This window comes from Malaclemys terrapin, chromosome 22 (genome assembly GCF_027887155.1).
Source record: "Malaclemys terrapin pileata isolate rMalTer1 chromosome 22, rMalTer1.hap1, whole genome shotgun sequence".
Lineage (NCBI taxonomy): Eukaryota > Metazoa > Chordata > Testudines > Emydidae > Malaclemys > Malaclemys terrapin.
Window position 1 is genome coordinate 480,941 of NC_071526.1, and position 27,634 is coordinate 508,574.

At 47.7% G+C, this 27,634-nt stretch overlaps 2 protein-coding genes across 2 annotated transcripts in view; both read left to right on the forward strand.

Moving 5' to 3' along the window:
• LOC128827622 (maestro heat-like repeat-containing protein family member 7) lies at positions 1–26,907 on the forward strand. Its single transcript, XM_054011561.1, has 9 exons — positions 1–75; positions 682–761; positions 1,319–1,463; positions 4,255–4,350; positions 5,278–5,382; positions 6,988–7,097; positions 11,733–11,885; positions 12,916–13,076; positions 26,833–26,907. The coding sequence occupies exons 1-7, from the start codon at positions 22–24 to the stop codon at positions 11,779–11,781; spliced, it is 639 nt and encodes a 212-aa protein (XP_053867536.1). The 5' UTR covers positions 1–21; the 3' UTR covers positions 11,782–11,885; positions 12,916–13,076; positions 26,833–26,907.
• Positions 11,853–27,634, forward strand: part of LOC128827732 (maestro heat-like repeat-containing protein family member 7) — a 30,823-nt gene continuing 15,041 nt past the window's right edge. Inside the window, exons 1-3 of the mRNA XM_054011809.1 lie at positions 11,853–11,885; positions 12,916–13,076; positions 26,833–26,962. Coding sequence (XP_053867784.1) covers positions 11,853–11,885; positions 12,916–13,076; positions 26,833–26,962 — 324 coding nt within the window. The remainder of the gene's footprint in view (positions 11,886–12,915; positions 13,077–26,832; positions 26,963–27,634) is intronic.

A 27,634-nucleotide genomic window follows, 5' to 3' on the forward strand; every position in this document is an offset into this window, starting at 1 on the left:
AAGAGCATCGACTGGCATAACATGCCTGACTTTTTTATTCACAACTTTGCATCAGACACTGCAGGAGCCATAGTGGTGAGTAAATAATATACACAGGGTCCGTGTTGTTGGTTGGAAAAGATTGATGAACTGTGGAGAATACTTAGCTGCTAAACCCACGCTAGGGTCCATGGAATCTGGAGAGTTGTAAAGATCTTTGTTGTATATACTGAAGCAATTATTTCAGTGTGTAAAATTGAGGTCAGTGCTGATTGACTGGAAATATTAGTGTGAATGGACAGAGAGAGGATGCTAGTTGGTGGGAAGTAGGAGATGAGTGAACAGAGATGGATGAGGAAATGAGTGAGTGAATTTGTGGCTGGGTAGAAACAGATGAGATCCCTTTGGACAACAACACTGGCTGAGTAGCTTCATGATCTGGGAGCTCTTCCATCAGAAAGGAAGATCCTGGGTTTTGGCTGGGCTCCTTGTTACTTTTGGAATATCTGATGTTCTTTTAGCTGGGGATTTATTGGAGACTCCGGAGAAGCCTGTGGCTAATTTCGCCTTTTTTGAGGCCTCCAGAGTTAGCTGTGATGCCAGGGCTTTGTATAACCTCCTCAATGAATGTGTGAGGGAGTAGGACTGATGCTGGGAGCACTTGTGTCTCATTTACTATGTTTGCCCCTTTGTGACTTACAGGAGATGATTAAGAAAGAACCCCAGGACTCTCTCTCCAGCACCATACGGCTCCAGGCCATGGCCATCATTATCGAGCTGAGGTAACGTGACTTCTCATTTAACTGCCCAGCCTTCACACCTGGCTTCTCACTCCATGCTCGGTGGGACCAGAGTTGCCAATAGCAGTCCCTCACTTCGTGCCTTTTTCTCTTTAGATGCTGAGGACTCTTTGGGGAGGAGCTGGAGGACGATTGCATGGCTGACTGATGATTTTCTACCCAGTAACATTGTAATCCTCTTTACTCCACATGTGATTCAAAGCCAAGAGTGTCTGCAGACATTTTGAGATGATTTTCTTTCTGGAGGTGTCAGCTGAGTCATTTCCTTCACTCTCTTCTGTAGCGTTTCTGAGCCGGGATTTACTATTCGGGTCACCAGTCCCTGCCCTCCCGTGCTTTTCCTGTATTCTGTTAATCTTTGCCAGTGTCTTACTCTTCTACATTGTTACTGTTCACATGATCTTGTTCTCTTGTATAGTCCAGATGTCTCTTAGTCTCACGCTCCTTCAGCATAACCCTCAGTTCATGTCCTCACCATCTGATGCCTCCGTTATGCTTCAGCACCTCAAAGTCCAATCCAGGCTTCTTCCTTTTATCAGCAAAAAGCATGTGGTGAAGGCCATGGGCTCCCACCAGAGATGGGTCCTGCTGAGAACATTCCTCAAGAGCGTGTTTTCCCTGCCACTTCTAATGACATTGCAGGTGCAAGGAGTAATCAGGGGTATAAGCGGCCAGTACACAAAGGTAACTCAAGAATGGTTTCCTGTTACTTACTTTGGGCCCATATTGGGGATATGTGACTACACTGTCAGCGAAATTTCTCATGGAACGTCATTGTGGAGTATCAGTTGGGGACTTTAGCCCCGGTGACGTGGCCCTGATCATTCGTCCCATGCATACAGCAAGTAGCTGCCACATTCCCAATTATGAAAATGATCCATCCGTTTTCAATTTACTAGGGAACTACTGGGGATCCCAGTCTGGGTGGTGAAGCTAGAATGAGGCATGTGGAATGAGGAAAACGTACTTAGTGCTTGCCCCAGAAATGGGGCTGGTTATTGTTTGATCACTGACCGGGTATTTCTGGTGTGTGGCACCTCCCACAGCTAGGTCCTCTTGCATGAAGGGGCTGAATAAAATTGGGGTCCTGCGGCACTCGATACAGCCACATTTTCAGCCTGAACTTTACTTTAGTCCCTACTTTTGACCTGCAATTATTTGCAGTTACACCTTAGCTCACATGGGCACCTGAAATACCTGATTTCACACCTAAATCCAGTACTTTGGCATCGAAGTGATCAACTTGACGAGTGAAAAGACCAGTAGGAGCAAAGCTGCGCCTGCAAATTGTGGGTGTAAATATGGTGGCAAATCTTTAAACATCTGACCCGTACTGTCAGAGTTGCTAAAGCTTTAGTGCCTGTGCTTTTTTAATTCTGAAAAGCCATTTATGGCCCTAAAGTTGAGGGGAGAGAAATTACAGACACTGGACCAAATTCACTACCAAAGTCAATAGAATTTAGAACACTTAATTTGCCTCACATCCCGCATGCTCACATATGCTCTCTCTAACCAAATAATTGGAGTGAATAGTATCTAAGACCCAGAGGAGTAAAGGGCAAAGACACAGGGCCGGCGCAACCCATTAGGCGGTTGCCTAGGGCGCTACAATTTGGGGGGTGGCGACCAGAGAGGTATTTCGGCGGCGGGACCTTCCTCCGCCTCTGTGGGGGTCGGCATTTCGGGGCGGGACCTTCCGCTGCCTAGGGCAGCAGAAAAGCTGGCGGCACTCCTGCAAAGACAAGGTGATATATTTATTAAAGTGATATTTATTTCTAATGTTAAAAATCTGATTTCAATGTAGGACTTTCTTTTGCTATAACATTTTCCTTACTCTCTGATAAGGGCTTTGCTGCATGTTATCTTCCCAAGGGAGGCACTGATGAATTCATTACATCAGGTTTGGGGGATGATTTGGAAGATCAATTATAAGAAAAGGGTCATTTATACTGCAGATGTCTTTCTGTTATCAGTTTCCTTTGGTTTATAATGGAAATGAGGCAGGGATATAACGATGCATCTGGCTTTCTGGGTGATAGTCAAGAGCACAGCTTTGAATCACGGCAGGCCAATATCAGTTGAAACATGAGGCTAGTTTTCTCGAGATTCCTGAAGGATTCACTGCCCAGAACAAATCTAAATACGGTTTCTCTTGTGCTCAGGGCACCCACATTATTGAATAAGTGAAGTAGCTAATTATTTAGCAACTATTGTGTACAAGAAGTATGGGCCAGACGAATCCGTGTAGCTTCACGCCCGCTGATGGAGCTATGTCAATATGCACTCATTGAGGATCTGGCCTTATTTTTATAGACCTTGTCTTAGGACAAGGTCTGAACTATAAATTCTATTGGTTTATGACTTGGAAGCCAGAAAGGACCATTAGATCATCTAACCCAGGGGTGGCCAACCTGAGCCTGAGAAGGAGCCAGAATTTACCAATGTACATTGCTGAAGATCCACAGTAATATGTCAGCAGCCCCCCATCAGCTCCCCCACCCCACTCCCAGCGCCTCCTGCCCTCTGGCAGCCCCGCTGATCAGCGCCTCCCCCTCCCTCTCCGCACGTCCCCATCAGCTGTTTCGTGGCGTGCAGGAGACGCTGGAGGGGAGGAGCGATGGCACGGCAGGCTCAGGGGATGAGGTGGGAAGGGGTGGAGTGGGGGCAAGGCCTGTGGCAGAGCCAGGGGTTGAGCAGTGAGCACCAGTAGCGTAGCTAGGGTGGAAGCGGGGCAGCGGCCGCTCCCCCACCGAGCACAAGTGGCGCCTTTTTCATTTTACTCACCCGGGAGCAGAAAAAAAAAGGCGCCACCTGCTGCGGCGCTTTTACTGATGGGGCGGCGCTCCGGGTCTTGGCGGTACTTCGGCGGCGGGACCTTCACTAGCTCCGGGTGTCTTCGGCAGCACTGAAGCTTCATCGCCGAAATGACGCCAAAGACCCGCAGAGTGAGTGAAGGTCCCGCCGCCGAGGTGCCACCGAAGACCTGCAGAGTGAGTGAAGGTCCCGCTGCCGAGGTGCCACCGAAGACCCGCAGAGCGAGTGAAGGTCCCGCTGCCGAGGTGCCGCCGAAGACCCGCAGAGCGAGTGAAGGTCCCGCCGCCGAGGTGCCGCCGAAGACCCGGAGCGCCACCCTGTCAGTAAAAGCGCCGCAGCGGGTGGCGCCTTTTTTTTTCCACTGCCCCTGTTCCCTCCACCTGGCTACGCCCCTGATGAGCACCCCCGGGCACATTGGAACGTTGGCGCCTGTAGCTCCAGTCCCGGAGTCGGTGCCTATAGAAGGAGCCGCATATTAACTTCTGAAGAGCCGCATATGGCTCTGGAGCCACAGGTTGGCCACCCCGATCCAGCCTGATTTCTTGTATAGTACAGGCCAAAGAATTTCACCCTGTGATTCTTGCCTCAAGCCCATAAGATAAATTATTTGTATAATCCACAGCTCTGTGGTGTTGAGCATAACGGTTCCCCCTCCTTTCAGGTTCTCTTCATTGAAACATTGCAGACCCTCAACGAGATGCTCCAGAGTCTGATTTTAGAAAATCCAGTTCCGGCTGAGCTAGAGAGGATCTTGCAGGTAAACAGGATCTGGAGATGCCGGTTGGAGGATGGTAAGGTAGGGAAGAGGAACAGGAAAATCTTGTTAAGAGCTTGTGAGGGAAAGGAGAGTTAAGGAAAGAACGGAGTGCCCCATCTCCACAGGGTTCTCCTATTAGGGCATATGTGACAAGGTTCATGTAGCACGGGGGAGTCTTCTATTTCCATCTGTGAGGTCTGACAATCTCCTCCATTGTTACCCTCAGTTTCTTTCCTGTCTCCAGGTGGCCCTTACATCACAGTGTCCTTTCCAAATGAGGACGTTATTCCCTTTACTGCCCATCATTGCCACTCCTGATGCAATTGGAGGGGTTGCTGCCAGGACTCTAGTCCCCCGTGAGGGCTGGCACCTGGCCTCCACAGAACTCCCAGCTCCAGCTGTCCCACAGTGAGAACCAATGGGTGCAATGGGAACCAAGACTGCCGCTAACTACAGAGCATGAGGGCTGGCCCAAAGTCTGCAATCATGAAAGAATAGAAGTTTTCCTCCAGCTGCTCTTATTTTGCTGAATGAAATGCTGGATTGTGTGGCTTGTCCAGAGAAGACTTGGCCCTTCCCTTCCTTACATAGGACCCAATCCTGCATCCATTAAAGGCTCGATCCAATGCTCATTGAAATCAAATGGGGACCTTTCCGTTGACTTCAATGGGCATTGGATCGGTCCTTAGATCAATGTCAAAACTTTCATTGACTTCAGCGGGTGTGTGACTGGGCCCTCAGAGAGAAATGCACTTTGCTTTCGTTCGAAGAGAAGAATTCCATGTGTATTTTGAGTCTGCACAAAGCAGACGCAGCCTGTATCTGTAAGAGTGAGATGATTCAGCCAGAATAAAGATTATCCTTTGGGGATCACTTGTATATACCCTTTCCCCCTGTTATTTTTAATCTCTCTTGTTTTTCCTGCAGCTCATGGACTCCTGGATGCAGTCCAGGGAAGCTTGCCGGTGGGAGAGGGCTGTATGGAGCAGCATAATGCTCCTAAACTTCGTGGCCACAGAAGTCAAACTGGATGTGAGTAACTCTTGACTTCTAGTGACCTGATTGCAAACTAGACCTACAGGGCACTCTCCCACACCAGAGAAACTTCCTGCTTAGAAGTATGTTGATGGGCCCCACAGTGCAATGCTCCCTAATAGGCGGAGGAAAAACTGATCTCGTTGCTCGTCCATCATCCTGACTGAGATGGGTTGGCGTCTGATACACTTGGAAAATAAATCCAGTGCCCTGGAGGAATAGGCCACCTCTTTCCAATGCAGGAAAGGCAGCTAACAAGGGGCACAGGAAGAACGGGTTTTTCTATGGTTGGATCTAATGAATTTCAGAGAAAAGAGATTTCAAAATCCTAGAGACTGAAGACATTTCATCCCCAGCTGGTTCCCTGTTTGCCTCCAGTCCTCATCCTAGTACCATGGGATACTTTCCTCTTGTGGAGCTGCAGGAAGAGGCCTCTCCATTCCAGCCCACCTCAGCCATTACAGACCATTATGATCCTTATCTTGCTCCCACTGACTTCTGTGGCAAAACTCCAGTGGACGTCTGTGGTGCGGGATCGAGCCCTATATTCTTCTTCTGGCTCCCAAGCCTCTTCTGAAGAGGGAGAGCTGAGGATCATGCCCCATTATAGAAAGGGACTGTGTGGATATAGACTCCTTGCCTAGGAGACACAGCCCGCTTTACCTGCAGTGGTAATGGATTCCTCCTCTCCTCTTTTGTACAATTAGGAAGCGTCTCCATTCACCAGGCTCGGACACCTGGTTGCAGTGCTGGGGATCCGCTGTGGGGATCCCGTCAAGGCGATCAGCTCAAAGGCAGCAGAGGCTGTTCATTACCTCGTCTCTATTGCGTGGTGCCAAAAGAGTAAGAGAAGCACTGATGAGCCTCTGAATCCCCCTCCTGGGAGCTAAATGCTAGAGACTTTCCTCAGGCAAAGCTCCCGTTCAGGATAGTGCCTGAGGAAGAAGTAGAGCATCTGGCTCGGTATTTGTTCCTTACGTTCCTTTGATCAGAGTGCTGGTTTTTTTGTGGCTCTAGAAACAAGCGTCTGATAGTCATCCCGTAATTCTAGCCCTGACTTTCAAAGAAAGGAAAGGGGAGGGGGGGAATACAGAGAAAGGCAACACACGTTACCGCAAACTGAGACTGGTAGAGCTCATTCCGTCAGTGGGAATGGGAAGGGTCAGTGGGACACAATGATAGGGGATTCAACGCCATCAGACCAATTAGTTCAGTTCGAGATGCCTGTACCCCGAACGCCCCAGAACTTTGATGGCTGTTGGAAATCTGGATCCAAATCTGGGGCTCGATTCACGACTGTGTTAATCCACTTCTATGCCACTGAAGTGTTTTGGCTAGATTCCAGTCACCACTTGATAGAGTCACTTTACTTTGGGGCTCAAGGCCCTGATCCAGCACAACATTTACGCACATCTGTAACTTTCATCAGGCGAGTAGTCCCACGGAAGTCCCTGGGATTATTCATCTGCTTAGAATAATGTACGTGCTTAAATGCTTTCCTGGATCAGGGCCAAACAAAGGGCTTTGTCCAGTAAAAAGGGATGAGAGCAGAAGCCAGGAAGCAGAATGGAAAGTTAAGAGTGTTATTAACATGTATTTCAGTTGCACAGTTGGACAGAAAGAATGTGGAATGGACTGAACAGAGGAACAAGGAATTTCTGGCTGCTTGGAGCCCCACTGTGGTTTGCAACAGCCCCTCCAGGATCGCAGAGGTAATCACATCCTGGCACTAATGACTATTCTACATTGGTGTCAGTACAATACGGTATCGCACAGCTCCAAACTACTTCCTGTCCCTGGATCGCCCATCTCTATTGTGTATGGCTTACCCAAGAATTACAGCTCCTGCCCTTACTCATGGCTAGAAATGACATGCTCAGAAAGAAACAAGATGGGTGAGGTCCAATTTTTTTATTGGATCAACTTCTGTGGGTGAAAGAGACAAACTTTTGAGCCATACAGAGCTCTTCTTTAGACAGAGACAGAAGAGCTCTGTGTAGCTCAAAAGCTGGTCTCTCTCACTACCAGAAGTTGGTTCAATAAAAGATATAACCTCACCCACCTTGTGTCTCTAATATCCTGGGACCGACATGGCTACAACAGTGAAGACAACAAATGCTCATAAAGAGTGATCTACTCTGCAGCAAGTGGTTCTCAACCTTTCCAGACTATTGTACCTCTTTCAGTCCCAGGGGGTGGGGTTCGGGCTTCAGCTTGAGCCCCGGGCGGTGATAAGGTGGCCGGGTGCCCGGTTTTCAGCCAGAAAATCTGTTTGAAAAGGGGATCTGATAGTGTCCGGTCAGATCTACTGACTGGACACCCAAAGTCCAGTTACTGCGGGTGAGGGAGGTGTGGAGGTGCCAGGTCATCACCCGCACCAGCCCCTACTCAACCGGGGCCGCCACCTACCCACATCATGCGGCTGCAGCTCCCAGCAGGCAAATTGCTCCTGACCTGGGCGGGGAAGAGGGGAAGAGCAGTGAGCAACAGTGGAAGGGGACAAGAGGACCAAATGGGGGTCAGGGCCTCGGGGGGAAGAGGCAGGGCAGAAGAGGTCCAGCACTCCTGCATGAGTGTCCGGTTTTTAAATATTACAAAGTTGGCAAACCTAGGCAGTGGGCTTGGCTTGGGCTTCAGCTTCTGCATGTATCTTAGATTTGCGGGGGCCCTGCTTGCCACCCCAAATGGCGACCCTAAACTTGTGACCCCCCTAAACCCATCCCATGACCCCCCTGGGGGTTGCCACCCCCAGATTGAGAAACACTGATATAGTAGATAGTATAAACAAGTCATTGTCTGTATGAAATGTTAGTTTGGACTGACTTTGCTAGTGCTTTTTATGTAGCCTGTTGTAAAACTAAGCAAATATCTAGATGAGTTGATGTACCCCCTGTACCCCCAGGGACGGCAAGTTATATGGGCCCATGGTGCCCAGAAAATTCAGGGCCCAGGGACCCGGCTCCACCAATGTTCGGGGCCGGGTCTCTCTCCCAGCCCCGCCTGCCGCCCCCCACGCACCTCTCCCGGCCCCGGCTGCCACCCCCAAGCGCCTCCCCCAAGCGCCCCTGCCTTCCCTGGGCAGCGGGCGGCTGCCCCCTGCAGCTCCGCACTGTGCTCCCTCGCCAGCCGCTGCCGCAGCCGGCTACAAGGAAGCGGCGTCGGGGGCAGGCTGAGGCGGCTGCTGTGCCTGCGGAGGGAGGAGGGGAGGAGCGCATGGCAGCCCTCCCCCCCGCCCCCCGGCAGGAGACTCCGAGTCGACTCGGGGAGGGGAGGGGGAGGCTTATCCTGGCTGGACCTCCTGAGCAGCAGCCTGGGGGGGCTTGGATGAGTGTCGTGTTGGGGGTCGGTGAGGAGGCCCCCCCATTCCTCTCCCCCAGAGCTCGCTGCCTCCAGCAGGGAGAGGGCTGGGGGGAGTCCTCCTCTTTGGCCCCCTGCCCCAGCCCAGGGTCAGCCTGCCCGCTGCACCCCAAACTCCTCATCCTTGGACCAGCCGCACGCCCCCTCCCACACCCAAACCCTCTATCCCAGCCCAGAGCCTGCACCCAGCACCCAAACTCCATCTCAGAGCCTGCACCCCTCCTGCACCCAAACTTTCTCCCAGAGCCTACACCCCAAACTCCCTCCCGCACCCAGACTCCCTCCCAGAGCCTGAACTCAAACTTCCTCCCAGAGCCTGCACCCCAAAGCCCCTCCCGCACCCAGACTCCCTCCCAGAGCCCGCACTCAAACTTCCTCCCAGAGCCTGCACCCCAAACCCCCTCCCGCACCCAGACACCCTCCCAGAGCCTGCACTCAAACTTCCTCCCAGAGCCTGCACCCCAAACCCCTTCCAACACCCAGACTCCCTCCCAGAGCCCGCAGCCCCTCCTGCACCCCAGCCCCCTGCCTCAACCCAGAGCCTGCACCCAGCACCCAAACTCCCTCCCAGAGCCTGCACCCCTCCCGCACTCAAACTCCATCTCAGAGTCTGCACCCCAAACCCCTTCCCGCACCCCGACTCACTCCCAGAGCCCGCAGCCACTCCTGCACCCCAGTCCCCTGCCTCAAAGCAGAGCCTGCACCCAGCACCCAAACTCCATCTCAGAGCCTGCACCCCTCCCGCACCCAAACTTCCTCCCAGAGTCTGCACCCCAAACCCCCTCCCGCACCCAGACCCCCTCCCAGAGCCCGCACTCAAACTTCCTCCCAGTGCCTGCACCCCAAACCCCCTCCCGCACCCAGACTCACTCCCACAGCCCACAGCCACTCCTGCACCCCAGCCCCCTGCCTCAACTCAGAGCCTTCACCCAGCACCCAAACTCAATTTCAGAGTCTGTACCCCAAACCCCCTCCCACACTCAGACTCACTCCCAGAGCCTGCAGCCCCTCCTGCACCCCAGCCCCCTGCCTCAACCCAGAGCCTGCACCCAGCACCCAAACTCCATCTCAGAGCCTGCACCCCAAACCCCCTCCTGCACCCAGACTCACTCCCAGAGCCCGCAGCCACTCCTGCACCCCAGCCCCCTGCCTCAACCCAGAGCCTGCACCCAGCACCCTAACTCCCTCCCAGAGCCTGCAGTCCCTCCTGCACCCCACTCCCCTGCCTCAACCCAGAGCCTGCACCCAGCACCCAAACTCCATCTCAGAGCCTGCACCCCTCCTGCACCCAAACTTCCTCCCAGAGCCTGCACCCCAAAAACCCTCCCACACCCAGACTCCCTCCAGAGCCTGCACCCCAAACCCCCTCAAGCACCCAGACTCCCTCCCAGAGCCCGCAACCCCTAATGCACCCCAGCCCCCTGCCTCAACCCAGAGCCTGCACCCAGCACCCAAACTCCATCTCAGAGCCTGCACCCTTCCCGCACTCAAACTTCCTCCCATAGCCTGCAGTCCCTCCTGCACCCCAGTCCCCTGCCTCAACCCAGAGCCTGCACCCAGCACCCAAACTCCATCTCAGAGTCTGCACCCCAAACCCCTTCCCGCACCCCGACTCACTCCCAGAGCCTGCACTCAAAATTCCTCCCAGAGCCTACACCCCAGACCCCCTCCCGCACCCAGACTCCCTCCCAGAGCCTGTGCTCAAACTTCCTCCCAGAGCCTGCACCCCAAACCCCCTCCTGCACCCAGACTCACTCCCAGAGCCCGCAGCCACTCCTGCACCCCAGTCCCCTGCCTCAACCCAGAGCCTGCACCCAGCACCCAAACTCCATCTCAGAGTCTGCACCCCAAACCCCCTCCCGCACCCAGACTCACTCCCAGAGCCCGCAGACACTCCTGCACCCCAGCCCCCTGCCTCAACCCAGAGCCTGCACCCAGCACCCAAACTCCATCTCAGAGCCTGCACCCCTCCCACACCCAAACTTCCTCCTAGAGTCTGCACCCCAAACCCCCTCCCGCACCCAGACTCCCTCCCAGATCCTGTGCTCAAACTTCCTTCCAGAGCCTGCACCCCAAACCCCCTCCCGCACCCAGACTCCCTCCCAGAGCCTTAGGCAGGTGTAGGGGGAGGCGGGACTTGGACCCATTCTGGGCAATGCCAAAAATTATACAAACCTGCCGCCCCTGTATGTATGCGTATCCCTGATTGAGAACCACTGCTCTAGCAGATGGGTTCCCAACCTTGGGGGCACAGCCACCCTGCCCTTTCCTTATTGCCAAATGGGACAGGGTCTTGGCTAGTTTGGAAGGGGACTCTGGGAGGGTCCTAGTTTAGGAAAGGGAGTGTCCATATGGGGAAGGTTGAATGCCTGCTGCTCTAGTACTTTGGGTTGTTAGAAGCTGTCACAACGAGGTCTATATTATATAGGCTTGATCCAAAACCTATTGAAGCCAATGGAAGTCTTTCCATTGATTTCAATGGTCTTTGGGTCAGGCTGCAAGCCAAGAAGTATGGTGATGGTGTCGTAATCAGGACTTGGGTGCTGTATTTATGCTGGGATGTGTTGTAGGAGGGTATCACATACAGTCACAGTCAAAGACCGAGTACTGTAACAGTCATTACTAATATTACTACATGGATCCCGCAACTGCTTATCTTTTAATGGTGACCCTTGCACCTCGGATGCCTGAGAAGTAGGTGTCTGACACCACTAAATGCACATCCTGACGTGCAGGGCAGCACTCCTAGGTTGGCCACTATAATGGTTTAACTAGTCCTCTTGCCTCACTGTGAGTGATATGGTTTCGCAGCAGGAGCCTCATCAGCCACTGGGGCCCTGTAATAGAAAGGAGTAAAACAGAGCCCCTGAGAAGCTGGAGAGGACCTGCAACCCCCAGACAGGGCTTTCTCTGGGCTCCAGTAGTTATCAGCCCCCTGTGGAATCAGGACGAGGCCTTTAGTAAAATACACTTTTCCCTGTATGCTTCAGCTCTTTGGAGTCTATTTCAACCCAAGAGAGAGGACAGATTTCATTCTGACTGTTATGGATGGCCTGACGAATCACTGCAATAATAACTGCCAGCCAACTGCAGAGGGATTGCTGTCTGCCATGGTGAACAGCGGTGGGACTAAGGTGGAGAAGGTATGGGGCGCTGCTGCTGAGATGGACGGAAACTAGAATTCCCAGTGCTGGGAACAGTCATACGTTCAGAGAGTTTAAGGCCAGAAGAAACCATCAGATCTTCTAGTCTGATTCCTGTATATTGGAAAACATAATCCCAACTATACATACAAACGGAGGGGGTCTAAATCAGCTGTTACCACTCAAGGGTGGAGTCATCATGGACAATTCTCTGAAAACATCCACTCAGTGTGCAATGGCAGTCAAAAAGGCTACCAGAATGTTAGGAAGCATTAGGAAAGGGATAGATAATAAGACAGAAAATATCATATTGCCTCTGTATAAATCCATGGGATGCCCACACCTATAAATTCATGAATGGTGTGGAGAAAGTAAATAGGGAAGTTTTATTTATCCTTTCACACACACACACACACACACACACAGACACACACACACACAAACCTGGGTTAATACAAACCTAAGGAAATATTTCTTCACACAACACAACTCGTAACTCATTGCCAGGGGATGTCGTGAAGGCCAAAAGTATAACCAGGTTCAAAAAAGAATTAGAGAAGTTACTGGAGGACAGGTCCATCAATGGCTATTAGCCAAGGTGGTCAGGGGTGCAACACCATGCACAGGGTGTCCCTACGCCTTCTGATTGAAACTGGGACTGGGTGACGGGATGGATCACTCGATAAATTGCCCTGTTCTGTTCATTTCTTCTGAAGCATCTGGCACCAGCAGAAGACAGGATACTGGGCTAGATGGACAATTGGTCTGACCCAGTATGGCCATTCTTATGTTACCCCTGTATTGTGCCTAGATAGGACTCATCTCCTTTGAGCCATTGATATTGGTCTTTGCGACAATGCACCTTGTAAGGCTCTGAAATGAGCCCTGCCAATAATATAGGAAATTGTGACTTTTAGGCAAAACCTAGAGGCTAACTCTGATTCTCCAGGGATGCTGAGGTTCCCTCTTGCCCCAGCTGCAGGATGGGATGAGAGTCTTGTCCCGTCTCATCTGGTTCCCTCTCTCTCAGGCAGCAGACCTTGTGGCTGGGGTTTGCAGCCGGTTGGATTCAGTCCAGCATCCCAGCTCCAGGACCCTAATGAAGAAGTTAGTGGCCCTGCTGGCTGGCGAGGCGGAGCATCTGGACACAGTGATCTCATGCCTTCTGGACTACTCCTTCCCTACAGACAGGTACGAAATGCCTCCACTCTTCAGGCCTCGCGTGATCCTTTGAGGCCCTATATGAGAACCTCACCACTGAGCACATTGTTTGGTCTTACTAAGGCAAAGTATAAAGCACTGACTGTTGAGGACTGAATCTCACCCCTCTACATGGGACAAATTGTTATACCAATAGAATAAAAACCAGCAGGATCTTATTAAGAGGGATAAGGCAAAGATGCCACATTTATTGTAAATATACTGATAAAGCAAAAGATAAAAGTAAACAACGTTGTTTGACTACTTATTTCTTATACATACACACATACACACACACATATATATATATAGAGAGAGAGAGAGAGAGAGAGATTCATTCACACAATCATTCATTCAAGTTCTGTATAGGTGTTATAGTTACCAGCCTAGAAGTTGCTCATGCCAAGTTACTGGCCAGGTATCTTGGTCATGAGGATGGAGCCGAGTCTGTGTCAGGTGCACCTGATGCTCCTGGAGGCTGGCAGCAGAACCAGAGACTCAAAGTCATCAGTCTTTAGAGTCCCTTCTTATAGGAATTAATTCCTATGTTAGTCTATGGGAGCTGTTTCATCCTGCTGTTGCTGACTCAATCAGCAGATGGCACACATTCCTGTCCAAAGTGGCACATTCCTGGTGGCTCCACACTGTCCAAAGTTTGTGTTTCTCATCCTTCCAGGTGATGGGGTGGGTCCCAGTTTACCCTCCGGGGGTTTCTGGTCATCTACTTGACACATTCTTCGGCCGATGGATACTCCTTTTCTAGGCTGGCACCTCCCTAACCATCCATGTATATCAAGCATTCATCAGCATACATTCCATCCCTTAACCATATTTTAATTTATGGTCTCCACCACTTTCAGAGTGTGTGCTAATTCATTTGAGACTCCCGGCCCTTTAATCACAGAGGGTGGGGGTCTGTCCTAGGAGCCATTGAATGAAGTGAAAGACACTTAACAGCTTATAGTGTTTGTTTACATTGTATAACAAAGTCAGTTAACTTGTTTGTAAGTTTTACATAGTAGTCACAGGATAGATATAATCAATGGTTTCTACAGACAGTAGCTTACAAGTTTTAACAGAAGACCCCAGAGATTTTTGTACTTGGTGAAACTGTTGGATTTTAAAGTGTGGGGGCCAAATTATGAGGGGGTCACTGTCACTTGGGGGAATCACTGTTAGTACCTTCTTTAATATCCCTACATAATCCCCCTTTTGACACTACGATATTTATATAATCGTTAGTGTCACTTTCTTTTTAACCTGTTTGAGAGAAGGTACTGTGAGGCAACGTGTTTGTGATTCCAATTTAGCATACATTCTGTTTATCTGAAAACACATGCCATACATACCAATTATACAAATACAATTTAATATCAAGACTACTATCAAGGGGTGTAGCATTACTGATAGGATGCCAGTGGTAGTCGGGGACCATCCAGAGAATCATTTACATTCATCTACTGGGGGGGTTGCTAACACTCCCATCCTCCCAAAATACTTCCTCCCATGAGTGGATACATACACATTGTCCATTGTACAATACTTTGGTGTCATTATCCAATTCATCCCACATACATGATTCCAATGAAACATCTTTACTACAAGGCTCTGGGGCAACCGGTAAGGTGAGGCATACCCCACTTTTGAGGAGTCCATTCGGTACAACCTCTAGTGTCCAATAGTTTTCCTCCCTCCCCAGCCCACTGGCTCAAGGTCCGAGGCAGCCAGAATGATCCCATGTGTAATATGGGGAGTGGGCTAACCTTCCATACCTTTGCCTCCAGAGACTGTTGATGTGCTATTTTTACAATTATTTCCCCAATTAACAAGTCTGGTTTCACAGTGCTGGAAACATACTGCATCCAGTCATATTGGTAAGTATCAAACAGAGATCATTTCCTTTGTTTTAACAAATGCATTAAAACCTTAATATTACCCAAAGTTACCCAAAACATTTTGTGTTCCAAAGTAGATAGGGCAAGTATCTGCATTTCAGTGCATCCCATAGCTATAGCCGTTTGCATACAGATCAGTGCTGCTCCTACAACTCTCCGCCCCTTGATCTATGATCATTACAGTACAGTAGTTGTCATTGTAGGGCACAGGTGATCTGTTGTAAACAAACCAAACAATTATAAGCAGGTGAGTATAACTAAAATCATTACAATTGACCAAACACCAGATATAATATAAACAGAAATGCAACCAAATAATTATAATAATTGGGAATACAATAAAACCTAAAACCATTACAATAATTAAGTACATTGACAAATAAAATGAGGTCCAAGTTTGATGCTGCAATAGTCATCAAACAATAAAAGTTACTGAGGTTAGGACCTTTTTAATGCAGAATCCCCTATTTCTAACAGTTGTTCTCAGAGGTTTTTGGGGACCTGAAAGATGGGGCCATACAATTATGGGCCAAGGTCTTACAGGTTATGGGGGCCCAAGAACTACCCTTCAGGGCTTGGGGAAGTAGAATACAGAGTGCATAGAGGAAAGTGTGGAATTAACAGCACAAGCAAATGTAACTAACAATACAAATGTATCAATAACAAAAATTAACAACAAAATGACTATTAGAGAACCTAACAAAAAATAAACCTGATGCACTGGGGACCCAAGTGGTGATTGATAAGTTGGATGGATATGGGGGAAGTAGAAGAAAAGACATTTGTCTTGTCTAGTGTAGTATCCCCTTTTTCTCTGGACCCAATGCTAGCACAGGACACCACTAGAGACAGACACAGAACATGCAACACTGAACACAGAATTTGTCGCGACACTATAACCATGGTCTTTTATAACTCTTCAGCTGGTACCAGCTCTCCTGATGTTCTGGTTCAGAGCCTGAAAGATAGAAGCTTGGAAACAAATTAGCACAGTGCTTTCACCCTGGCAGAACCTGCTTGGTCTCTGCCACAGTGTGTTTGATACTTGGGGCTGCACAAATGCTAATTAAGTGGTGCATTTCTTGTGAGTTAAATTTTTTTTTTTTTTCATTTTAAAATCCCCAGCCACTTTGCCATGGCCTGGAGGTCTGAGGCAGAAGCAGGCACTGTTATTACTGTTGCAAGGGCATTCTGGCCCGGGAAGGAGGAATTTACCCAAATATCTCCCTTCCCAATTTCCAGAGGGGTCCCAAAAATCTGCCCCTTCTGGGGTCTTAAATGTTCCTTCTTCTGATGTTACTGCTGCTGTAAGATTTGAGAGTGCTGTTTTAACTCTCTGTACCCAACCTTAAGGACATCTAACTGGATTTGGGTACTAATGGACATACATTTTATTTCTCTGCTTTTGCAGCAGAGGCTTGTAAATCTTGGTGCAGTTTTTAATTTTTGCCTTTAGCCAATTGAAGGAATACCTTGTTACAGGTCTTCCATAGAAGCCAAACTGCAGCTGCTTCCTTTTGTTTTGTGCACCTCACCCCTGCTGTTGCTTCAGAGGGGCACTGTTAATTTCTTATTCTTTTACTACAGCTCTCATTTGCTATTTTGTTACACACAAAAAAACAACTAAACAAACAAACAAGAAGAATCCAGAATCTTTTCCTATTCTCCTGATTTTGACTGCCCTGCTGCAGTCACAACGTTGGTTTTTATTAAAAACATTTTAAATTTTGTAAAGCACCGAGTTACCCCTTAAGGGTTAAATGCCAAATCCCAAAAGCCAGCCAACACTGATTAGCTGTGTCTGGCAAAAAGGTCTGTCAGTTTTGCAACTTTGAATCAAATAGTTAAATGGATTTTTAGTGGCATTATTTAAAACAAAACAAAAGTAATTTATCTTAAACTTACAAAACAGGAGTTTTACAAACCAGATGTGTTGGTTTAGGTTCTTAGAACTTTACATATTTCCACAGACAAATAGATACATACACATTTTCTTTCCCTTAACATCTTTTCTACATTGCTGTTTTTACATAGCTGTACATAGATTATATTCCCTTCATACATTTGGGTCAGTTAAGTTCCAATAGAATCCCCTCATGTTTTTAACAAATTTGACTAATTTGTTCATAGTCAAATTATTTCAAATACCTGGATTATTTACAGACATTCCTTTGGAAAAGGGCCCATTTTTCCTTCAGAATGGCTGCAAAGGAACCAAGAATTCCTTTTCTCTTTAACATGGTACTTTTTAGCATTTTCACAAAGTTTAACTGCTTAATTCTGTTCAGCCTCTGTAGAGTTAACTTTTCAGGGTCTTTCCTTAAATTACTGTTTATCTCCCAAAATGACACCTTTATCAATTAGATTTTACCATTTTAAGTATTGTTCCAGGGATTCATGCCTGTACTTACTGCTTTCTTGCTCCTGCCACTATGCCCTTAAGGCTTCCAACCAATTTCTTGCCTGCTTGTCTGGGCCTGATCCTGCTTTTTCCAAAGAACCTTTCCTTTCCATGGGCACAAGCTTTGTTCCACTACCAATTTAGCAAGGAGGGTGGGCTTCTCAACCAGCCCCCACCCTTCCTGGTCCATTTCCTTAAACATTTCTTTCAATATTGTGAAATGACCACAATATCACTCACAAGAAAAACAAAACAAAGCAAAACAAACAAACAAACATAAACCACACTACACTGCCCAAACTCCTATATTCTTCAGAGTTTGGTTTAACAGAACAAGATTTGTATCTTATGATTTTAACCCACTTTGGGCCAGAGGGAGAGATGCTAAGCTTCCCTCTGTATTGCTCGAGCTTTTACCACCGAGGGTTCATCCACCAAATATAAAAATCCTTCCCAGGATCAGAGCGAGAAACAGTAAGTTTTCCTCTGTACAGGCTGTTAGGCGGAGGTAGCTGTCATTACAAGCCTCCCACAGCAGCCAGATCCCTGCAGCGTCTCTTTTTGCTGCATTTGGGGGTTTACATATGAGGATATAGTGGGCCAATCTATCCTCCAGGTCTGAAATAGAGCAAGCATCTGCAAGGGCTTGTTCAGTCCAAGGACTGTGCCCATATCTCTGAAGGATTTGTTTAAAGGATGTTATTTCTTTTACAAAAGGTGAGGTTGGAGCTCCTTCAAACTCCATTCCTGTTCTCCCTTGTCTTTTCTTAAACATTTTTAACACGTGTATAGTTTCCTTTGTCACCCCTGAACCCTTGCAGCGAGTGACACAGCCTAAATTATCTTATCCTGCTACCCCTGATCTCGTTCAGCGAGCAGCTTTACCTTGCCCTATAGGCTCTTGTTACCCCTGATTTCTCAGTGAACACTTTGGATAAGATTAATTGTAGCTTAAAGTTTCTATGAGCTCTTTTATGAAGCCTCTACCCACCGGAGGTCAGTAGGCTTTGGTTAACCAAAAATAGAACCGCTCTCTATAGAGCCGGCTGTGTGCACACCAATGTTCACAATAACTGAGGCATTTTACCAATATTCCCCCTTTCGCAATTCTCCACCAAAATGTTATACCAATAGAATAAAAACCAGCAGGATCTTATTAAGAGGGATAAGGCAAAGATGCCACATTTATTGTAAATATACTGATAAAGCAAAAGATAAAAGTAAACAACGTTGTTTGACTACTTATTTCTTATACATACACACATACACACACACATATATATATATAGAGAGAGAGAGAGAGAGAGAGATTCATTCACACAATCATTCATTCAAGTTCTGTATAGGTGTTATAGTTACCAGCCTAGAAGTTGCTCATGCCAAGTTACTGGCCAGGTATCTTGGTCATGAGGATGGAGCCGAGTCTGTGTCAGGTGCACCTGATGCTCCTGGAGGCTGGCAGCAGAACCAGAGACTCAAAGTCATCAGTCTTTAGAGTCCCTTCTTATAGGAATTAATTCCTATGTTAGTCTATGGGAGCTGTTTCATCCTGCTGTTGCTGACTCAATCAGCAGATGGCACACATTCCTGTCCAAAGTGGCACATTCCTGGTGGCTCCACACTGTCCAAAGTTTGTGTTTCTCATCCTTCCAGGTGATGGGGTGGGTCCCAGTTTACCCTCCGGGGGTTTCTGGTCATCTACTTGACACATTCTTCGGCCGATGGATACTCCTTTTCTAGGCTGGCACCTCCCTAACCATCCATGTATATCAAGCATTCATCAGCATACATTCCATCCCTTAACCATATTTTAATTTATGGTCTCCACCACTTTCAGAGTGTGTGCTAATTCATTTGAGACTCCCGGCCCTTTAATCACAGAGGGTGGGGGTCTGTCCTAGGAGCCATTGAATGAAGTGAAAGACACTTAACAGCTTATAGTGTTTGTTTACATTGTATAACAAAGTCAGTTAACTTGTTTGTAAGTTTTACATAGTAGTCACAGGATAGATATAATCAATGGTTTCTACAGACAGTAGCTTACAAGTTTTAACAGAAGACCCCAGAGATTTTTGTACTTGGTGAAACTGTTGGATTTTAAAGTGTGGGGGCCAAATTATGAGGGGGTCACTGTCACTTGGGGGAATCACTGTTAGTACCTTCTTTAATATCCCTACATAATCCCCCTTTTGACACTACGATATTTATATAATCGTTAGTGTCACTTTCTTTTTAACCTGTTTGAGAGAAGGTACTGTGAGGCAACGTGTTTGTGATTCCAATTTAGCATACATTCTGTTTATCTGAAAACACATGCCATACATACCAATTATACAAATACAATTTAATATCAAGACTACTATCAAGGGGTGTAGCATTACTGATAGGATGCCAGTGGTAGTCGGGGACCATCCAGAGAATCATTTACATTCATCTACTGGGGGGGTTGCTAACACTCCCATCCTCCCAAAATACTTCCTCCCATGAGTGGATACATACACATTGTCCATTGTACAATACTTTGGTGTCATTATCCAATTCATCCCACATACATGATTCCAATGAAACATCTTTACTACAAGGCTCTGGGGCAACCGGTAAGGTGAGGCATACCCCACTTTTGAGGAGTCCATTCGGTACAACCTCTAGTGTCCAATAGTTTTCCTCCCTCCCCAGCCCACTGGCTCAAGGTCCGAGGCAGCCAGAATGATCCCATGTGTAATATGGGGAGTGGGCTAACCTTCCATACCTTTGCCTCCAGAGACTGTTGATGTGCTATTTTTACAATTATTTCCCCAATTAACAAGTCTGGTTTCACAGTGCTGGAAACATACTGCATCCAGTCATATTGGTAAGTATCAAACAGAGATCATTTCCTTTGTTTTAACAAATGCATTAAAACCTTAATATTACCCAAAGTTACCCAAAACATTTTGTGTTCCAAAGTAGATAGGGCAAGTATCTGCATTTCAGTGCATCCCATAGCTATAGCCGTTTGCATACAGATCAGTGCTGCTCCTACAACTCTCCGCCCCTTGATCTATGATCATTACAGTACAGTAGTTGTCATTGTAGGGCACAGGTGATCTGTTGTAAACAAACCAAACAATTATAAGCAGGTGAGTATAACTAAAATCATTACAATTGACCAAACACCAGATATAATATAAACAGAAATGCAACCAAATAATTATAATAATTGGGAATACAATAAAACCTAAAACCATTACAATAATTAAGTACATTGACAAATAAAATGAGGTCCAAGTTTGATGCTGCAATAGTCATCAAACAATAAAAGTTACTGAGGTTAGGACCTTTTTAATGCAGAATCCCCTATTTCTAACAGTTGTTCTCAGAGGTTTTTGGGGACCTGAAAGATGGGGCCATACAATTATGGGCCAAGGTCTTACAGGTTATGGGGGCCCAAGAACTACCCTTCAGGGCTTGGGGAAGTAGAATACAGAGTGCATAGAGGAAAGTGTGGAATTAACAGCACAAGCAAATGTAACTAACAATACAAATGTATCAATAACAAAAATTAACAACAAAATGACTATTAGAGAACCTAACAAAAAATAAACCTGATGCACTGGGGACCCAAGTGGTGATTGATAAGTTGGATGGATATGGGGGAAGTAGAAGAAAAGACATTTGTCTTGTCTAGTGTAGTATCCCCTTTTTCTCTGGACCCAATGCTAGCACAGGACACCACTAGAGACAGACACAGAACATGCAACACTGAACACAGAATTTGTCGCGACACTATAACCATGGTCTTTTATAACTCTTCAGCTGGTACCAGCTCTCCTGATGTTCTGGTTCAGAGCCTGAAAGATAGAAGCTTGGAAACAAATTAGCACAGTGCTTTCACCCTGGCAGAACCTGCTTGGTCTCTGCCACAGTGTGTTTGATACTTGGGGCTGCACAAATGCTAATTAAGTGGTGCATTTCTTGTGAGTTAAATTTTTTTTTTTTTTCATTTTAAAATCCCCAGCCACTTTGCCATGGCCTGGAGGTCTGAGGCAGAAGCAGGCACTGTTATTACTGTTGCAAGGGCATTCTGGCCCGGGAAGGAGGAATTTACCCAAATATCTCCCTTCCCAATTTCCAGAGGGGTCCCAAAAATCTGCCCCTTCTGGGGTCTTAAATGTTCCTTCTTCTGATGTTACTGCTGCTGTAAGATTTGAGAGTGCTGTTTTAACTCTCTGTACCCAACCTTAAGGACATCTAACTGGATTTGGGTACTAATGGACATACATTTTATTTCTCTGCTTTTGCAGCAGAGGCTTGTAAATCTTGGTGCAGTTTTTAATTTTTGCCTTTAGCCAATTGAAGGAATACCTTGTTACAGGTCTTCCATAGAAGCCAAACTGCAGCTGCTTCCTTTTGTTTTGTGCACCTCACCCCTGCTGTTGCTTCAGAGGGGCACTGTTAATTTCTTATTCTTTTACTACAGCTCTCATTTGCTATTTTGTTACACACAAAAAAACAACTAAACAAACAAACAAGAAGAATCCAGAATCTTTTCCTATTCTCCTGATTTTGACTGCCCTGCTGCAGTCACAACGTTGGTTTTTATTAAAAACATTTTAAATTTTGTAAAGCACCGAGTTACCCCTTAAGGGTTAAATGCCAAATCCCAAAAGCCAGCCAACACTGATTAGCTGTGTCTGGCAAAAAGGTCTGTCAGTTTTGCAACTTTGAATCAAATAGTTAAATGGATTTTTAGTGGCATTATTTAAAACAAAACAAAAGTAATTTATCTTAAACTTACAAAACAGGAGTTTTACAAACCAGATGTGTTGGTTTAGGTTCTTAGAACTTTACATATTTCCACAGACAAATAGATACATACACATTTTCTTTCCCTTAACATCTTTTCTACATTGCTGTTTTTACATAGCTGTACATAGATTATATTCCCTTCATACATTTGGGTCAGTTAAGTTCCAATAGAATCCCCTCATGTTTTTAACAAATTTGACTAATTTGTTCATAGTCAAATTATTTCAAATACCTGGATTATTTACAGACATTCCTTTGGAAAAGGGCCCATTTTTCCTTCAGAATGGCTGCAAAGGAACCAAGAATTCCTTTTCTCTTTAACATGGTACTTTTTAGCATTTTCACAAAGTTTAACTGCTTAATTCTGTTCAGCCTCTGTAGAGTTAACTTTTCAGGGTCTTTCCTTAAATTACTGTTTATCTCCCAAAATGACACCTTTATCAATTAGATTTTACCATTTTAAGTATTGTTCCAGGGATTCATGCCTGTACTTACTGCTTTCTTGCTCCTGCCACTATGCCCTTAAGGCTTCCAACCAATTTCTTGCCTGCTTGTCTGGGCCTGATCCTGCTTTTTCCAAAGAACCTTTCCTTTCCATGGGCACAAGCTTTGTTCCACTACCAATTTAGCAAGGAGGGTGGGCTTCTCAACCAGCCCCCACCCTTCCTGGTCCATTTCCTTAAACATTTCTTTCAATATTGTGAAATGACCACAATATCACTCACAAGAAAAACAAAACAAAGCAAAACAAACAAACAAACATAAACCACACTACACTGCCCAAACTCCTATATTCTTCAGAGTTTGGTTTAACAGAACAAGATTTGTATCTTATGATTTTAACCCACTTTGGGCCAGAGGGAGAGATGCTAAGCTTCCCTCTGTATTGCTCGAGCTTTTACCACCGAGGGTTCATCCACCAAATATAAAAATCCTTCCCAGGATCAGAGCGAGAAACAGTAAGTTTTCCTCTGTACAGGCTGTTAGGCGGAGGTAGCTGTCATTACAAGCCTCCCACAGCAGCCAGATCCCTGCAGCGTCTCTTTTTGCTGCATTTGGGGGTTTACATATGAGGATATAGTGGGCCAATCTATCCTCCAGGTCTGAAATAGAGCAAGCATCTGCAAGGGCTTGTTCAGTCCAAGGACTGTGCCCATATCTCTGAAGGATTTGTTTAAAGGATGTTATTTCTTTTACAAAAGGTGAGGTTGGAGCTCCTTCAAACTCCATTCCTGTTCTCCCTTGTCTTTTCTTAAACATTTTTAACACGTGTATAGTTTCCTTTGTCACCCCTGAACCCTTGCAGCGAGTGACACAGCCTAAATTATCTTATCCTGCTACCCCTGATCTCGTTCAGCGAGCAGCTTTACCTTGCCCTATAGGCTCTTGTTACCCCTGATTTCTCAGTGAACACTTTGGATAAGATTAATTGTAGCTTAAAGTTTCTATGAGCTCTTTTATGAAGCCTCTACCCACCGGAGGTCAGTAGGCTTTGGTTAACCAAAAATAGAACCGCTCTCTATAGAGCCGGCTGTGTGCACACCAATGTTCACAATAACTGAGGCATTTTACAAATATTCCCCCTTTCGCAATTCTCCACCAAAATGTTATACCAATAGAATAAAAACCAGCAGGATCTTATTAAGAGGGATAAGGCAAAGATGCCACATTTATTGTAAATATACTGATAAAGCAAAAGATAAAAGTAAACAACGTTGTTTGACTACTTATTTCTTATACATACACACATACACACACACATATATATATATAGAGAGAGAGAGAGAGAGAGAGATTCATTCACACAATCATTCATTCAAGTTCTGTATAGGTGTTATAGTTACCAGCCTAGAAGTTGCTCATGCCAAGTTACTGGCCAGGTATCTTGGTCATGAGGATGGAGCCGAGTCTGTGTCAGGTGCACCTGATGCTCCTGGAGGCTGGCAGCAGAACCAGAGACTCAAAGTCATCAGTCTTTAGAGTCCCTTCTTATAGGAATTAATTCCTATGTTAGTCTATGGGAGCTGTTTCATCCTGCTGTTGCTGACTCAATCAGCAGATGGCACACATTCCTGTCCAAAGTGGCACATTCCTGGTGGCTCCACACTGTCCAAAGTTTGTGTTTCTCATCCTTCCAGGTGATGGGGTGGGTCCCAGTTTACCCTCCGGGGGTTTCTGGTCATCCACTTGACACATTCTTCGGCCGATGGATACTCCTTTTCTAGGCTGGCACCTCCCTAACCATCCATGTATATCAAGCATTCATCAGCATACATTCCATCCCTTAACCATATTTTAATTTATGGTCTCCACCACTTTCAGAGTGTGTGCTAATTCATTTGAGACTCCCGGCCCTTTAATCACAGAGGGTGGGGGTCTGTCCTAGGAGCCATTGAATGAAGTGAAAGACACTTAACAGCTTATAGTGTTTGTTTACATTGTATAACAAAGTCAGTTAACTTGTTTGTAAGTTTTACATAGTAGTCACAGGATAGATATAATCAATGGTTTCTACAGACAGTAGCTTACAAGTTTTAACAGAAGACCCCAGAGATTTTTGTACTTGGTGAAACTGTTGGATTTTAAAGTGTGGGGGCCAAATTATGAGGGGGTCACTGTCACTTGGGGGAATCACTGTTAGTACCTTCTTTAATATCCCTACAAAATTACCTGCCCTCTCCTCCTGATGGCTCTTCTCTTTTCAGCCACAAACCACAGCGAGTGAAATCCGCCTGTCAGAGATTCCTCTCCCCCATTCCCTGAATGTGTCTCCCCATGTGCAAGGCAGGAGCTCTCATTCCCAGTCCCCCTCTCCAGGCCCCTGGGACTTGTTAGAGATCTGCCTGTGGGAGGGGTTCTCAAAAGCACAGTCCCCCACACCTACGGTCAGTGCTCATGGGTCCTGGAGCAGGGGGTGGATTTAAGTCTGTGTTCTTGAGTTCACTATCCCTTTGCTACTCCGGCTGGCAAGCGCAGAGCTCATTCCGCCGTTCTCCTTCATCGGAACGTACAGATAGTGAGCCTAGGTGGAACGTTTGCTGTCTGAAGCACATTTGTGTTTGGGCAGGAAAAGTTGAGCAACAGTGATGACGCAAAGCGTGGTTTTATGATGGATGATCCCAAGCGGTGAGTTCCAAAAACAATCCATATCAGCAGGGCCGGCTCCAGGCACCAGCAAAACAAGCAGGTGCTTGGGGCGGCACATTTCTAGGGGCGGCATTCTGGAACCGGCCATCGTAGGTGCTGACTCCGGGGCATGGGGAAAAAGTGCCCCTGCCACCCCAGCTCGCCGCCCCAGCTCGCCTCCGCTCCGCCTCCACCTGCTTCCCTGAGCGCGCCGCCACCGCTCCGCTTCTCCCCCTCCCTCCCAGGCTTGCTGCCTGCGAAACAGCTGTTTCGCGCAACAAGTCTGGGAGGGAGGAGAAGCTGAGCAGCAGGGCGCTCGGGGGAGGTGGCGGTGGTGGAGCGGAGGTGAGCTGGAGTGGGGAGAGGTTCCTCTACCCTCCGTTACTTCCTGCGCCCCCCCCACCCTAGCTCACCTCCGCTCCGCCTGTTCCCCTGAATGCGCCGCCGCTCCGCTTCTCCCCCCCTCCCTCCCAGGCTTGCCACGTGCGAAACAGCTGTTTTGCGCCGCTGCTCTGTTTCTCCCCCCCTCCTTCGCCTGAGAGGGAGGGGGGAGAAGCAGAGCGGCAGCGCACCCGGGGGAGCAGGCGGAGCGGAGGTGAGCTAGGGCGGGAGGTCGCGGGGGCCCCCAGGAAGCAATGGGGGGAGGAAATGTGGCACGCCCGGGGGAGGAGGCAGAGCTGGGGATTTGGGGAAGGGGTTTGGAAGAGGTGGAGTTGGGGTTGGGTTGGGGGAGGGGGGCACAAAAAAAAGTGGGGGCGGCCAAAATTGTTTTTGCTTGGGGCGGCAAAAATCCTAGAGCCAGCCCTGTATATCAGAGGACTCCACTGAAACCCTCCCTCACACAATTGTTGGCTGAGCGCTGCGGAGATCTGAGCCACTCTGCTGCATGCCCACTCCCTTTTTTTTTTTAAAGGGAATTTAATGCTGGTGAAAGGTGCCCCATTGACACCCTTGGATAATGAAGACCTCAGCTGCAGCCCAGGAAGTGACGATGAAGCTTCCTCCACACTGCCCGTAACAACACTCTGAGCTCATAGCTGGAGGGGCTGCCGACTAGGCAAGAAAGGCTCATTCAGCCTCCATGTCCCGTTCAATCCCTGAACCTACCAACAAGGGCCAAGTATGGTGGTTGACTCTGTAATGTGGACAGCGTGCACTGGGCACTGGTCCGAGACCCTTAGTTCATTTCATATAGGACATCTGCTGCCAGAGAAGCTGTATTAGCCATTAGCCATCAGCCTCTCGGTATTAGCCATCAGCCAGTAACAGGTCGTGACCAATTGAGGCCAGATTCACACTGGCAGCCTTGAGCTGAAATGCTCCATATCCTGTGCCAGTGATTCTCAATCTGAGGTCCATGGAGTCCTTGTTCATGCTCCACATTGAATTGCACAAGCTCTGGGGACTGAACTGCTGGGCAGGGCGTTGGCTCCACAGGAGGATTTCTCTTACAAAGAGATTACATTGGTGAAGAGGTTTCATAGCTTTTCTCCTAAGCCATCCAGTCCCTCATGTTGCCATATTTCTGAATTTCTAGCAATGCGGCCAAGCTATGGCAGTTCCTATCTGCTGACCCGACCCTCGGAGGACAGGTGATGGAGAACCTGGTTGTGAAGCTGCAGAGTCACCACAGCTCTGAGCACCAAGCCTCTGACACGTCTGCTGCCGTAAGTTACTGTTCGAACATCCATAGCCCCATACAGTTAAATCTATCCTATGTCTCTGTCACAAGGCACACTCACTGCCAACGCGCCTCTTCATGCCAGAACATGATGTTGCAGGGCTTATTCCACACTGGTGTCCCCTTGTCCAGCCTCCTGGTTCTGCAACACTCCGCAGGTTCCATGGTCTGGCCCTCTGGCCACGTCACCTCTTCCAGGGTTAACAGAAAAGTCCAATATGGGAAAACCCAACATGTAGTGGCCTCTGTGCCAGGCCCTCAGCCCCCATCTGAGCCTCATCATTCTTGGTCTCTTAGTCCTGAGGTCGGTACTTTGCCTCTTGCTGGGGAACCCAGACCTGACCTCTGCTCTGGGTTCCAGCCCACGGACCCCATGAGAGGCTGCTAAGGACTGTTCCTTCAATCCCTCACCACTTCCCTGAGCTGCTCCTCCCTTTTCCCTGCTTGTTAGCAACTCCCAGGGGTCTGCAGCTTCTGCGTTTCCTGCCCTGGATTTGTGGCTCCTTGTGACTTCTTCCCACCCAACTTCTGAGGAGCTTCCTCAAAGCTGTTCCCAGCCTCCCTGGCAGCAGCTGGGCTGTGTTTCAAACAGTCCTTCTGGTTTCCCTCCATAAGACAGGAGTCCCTGCCCCCTAGCCTTCCTCCTGGAGGTGGCATT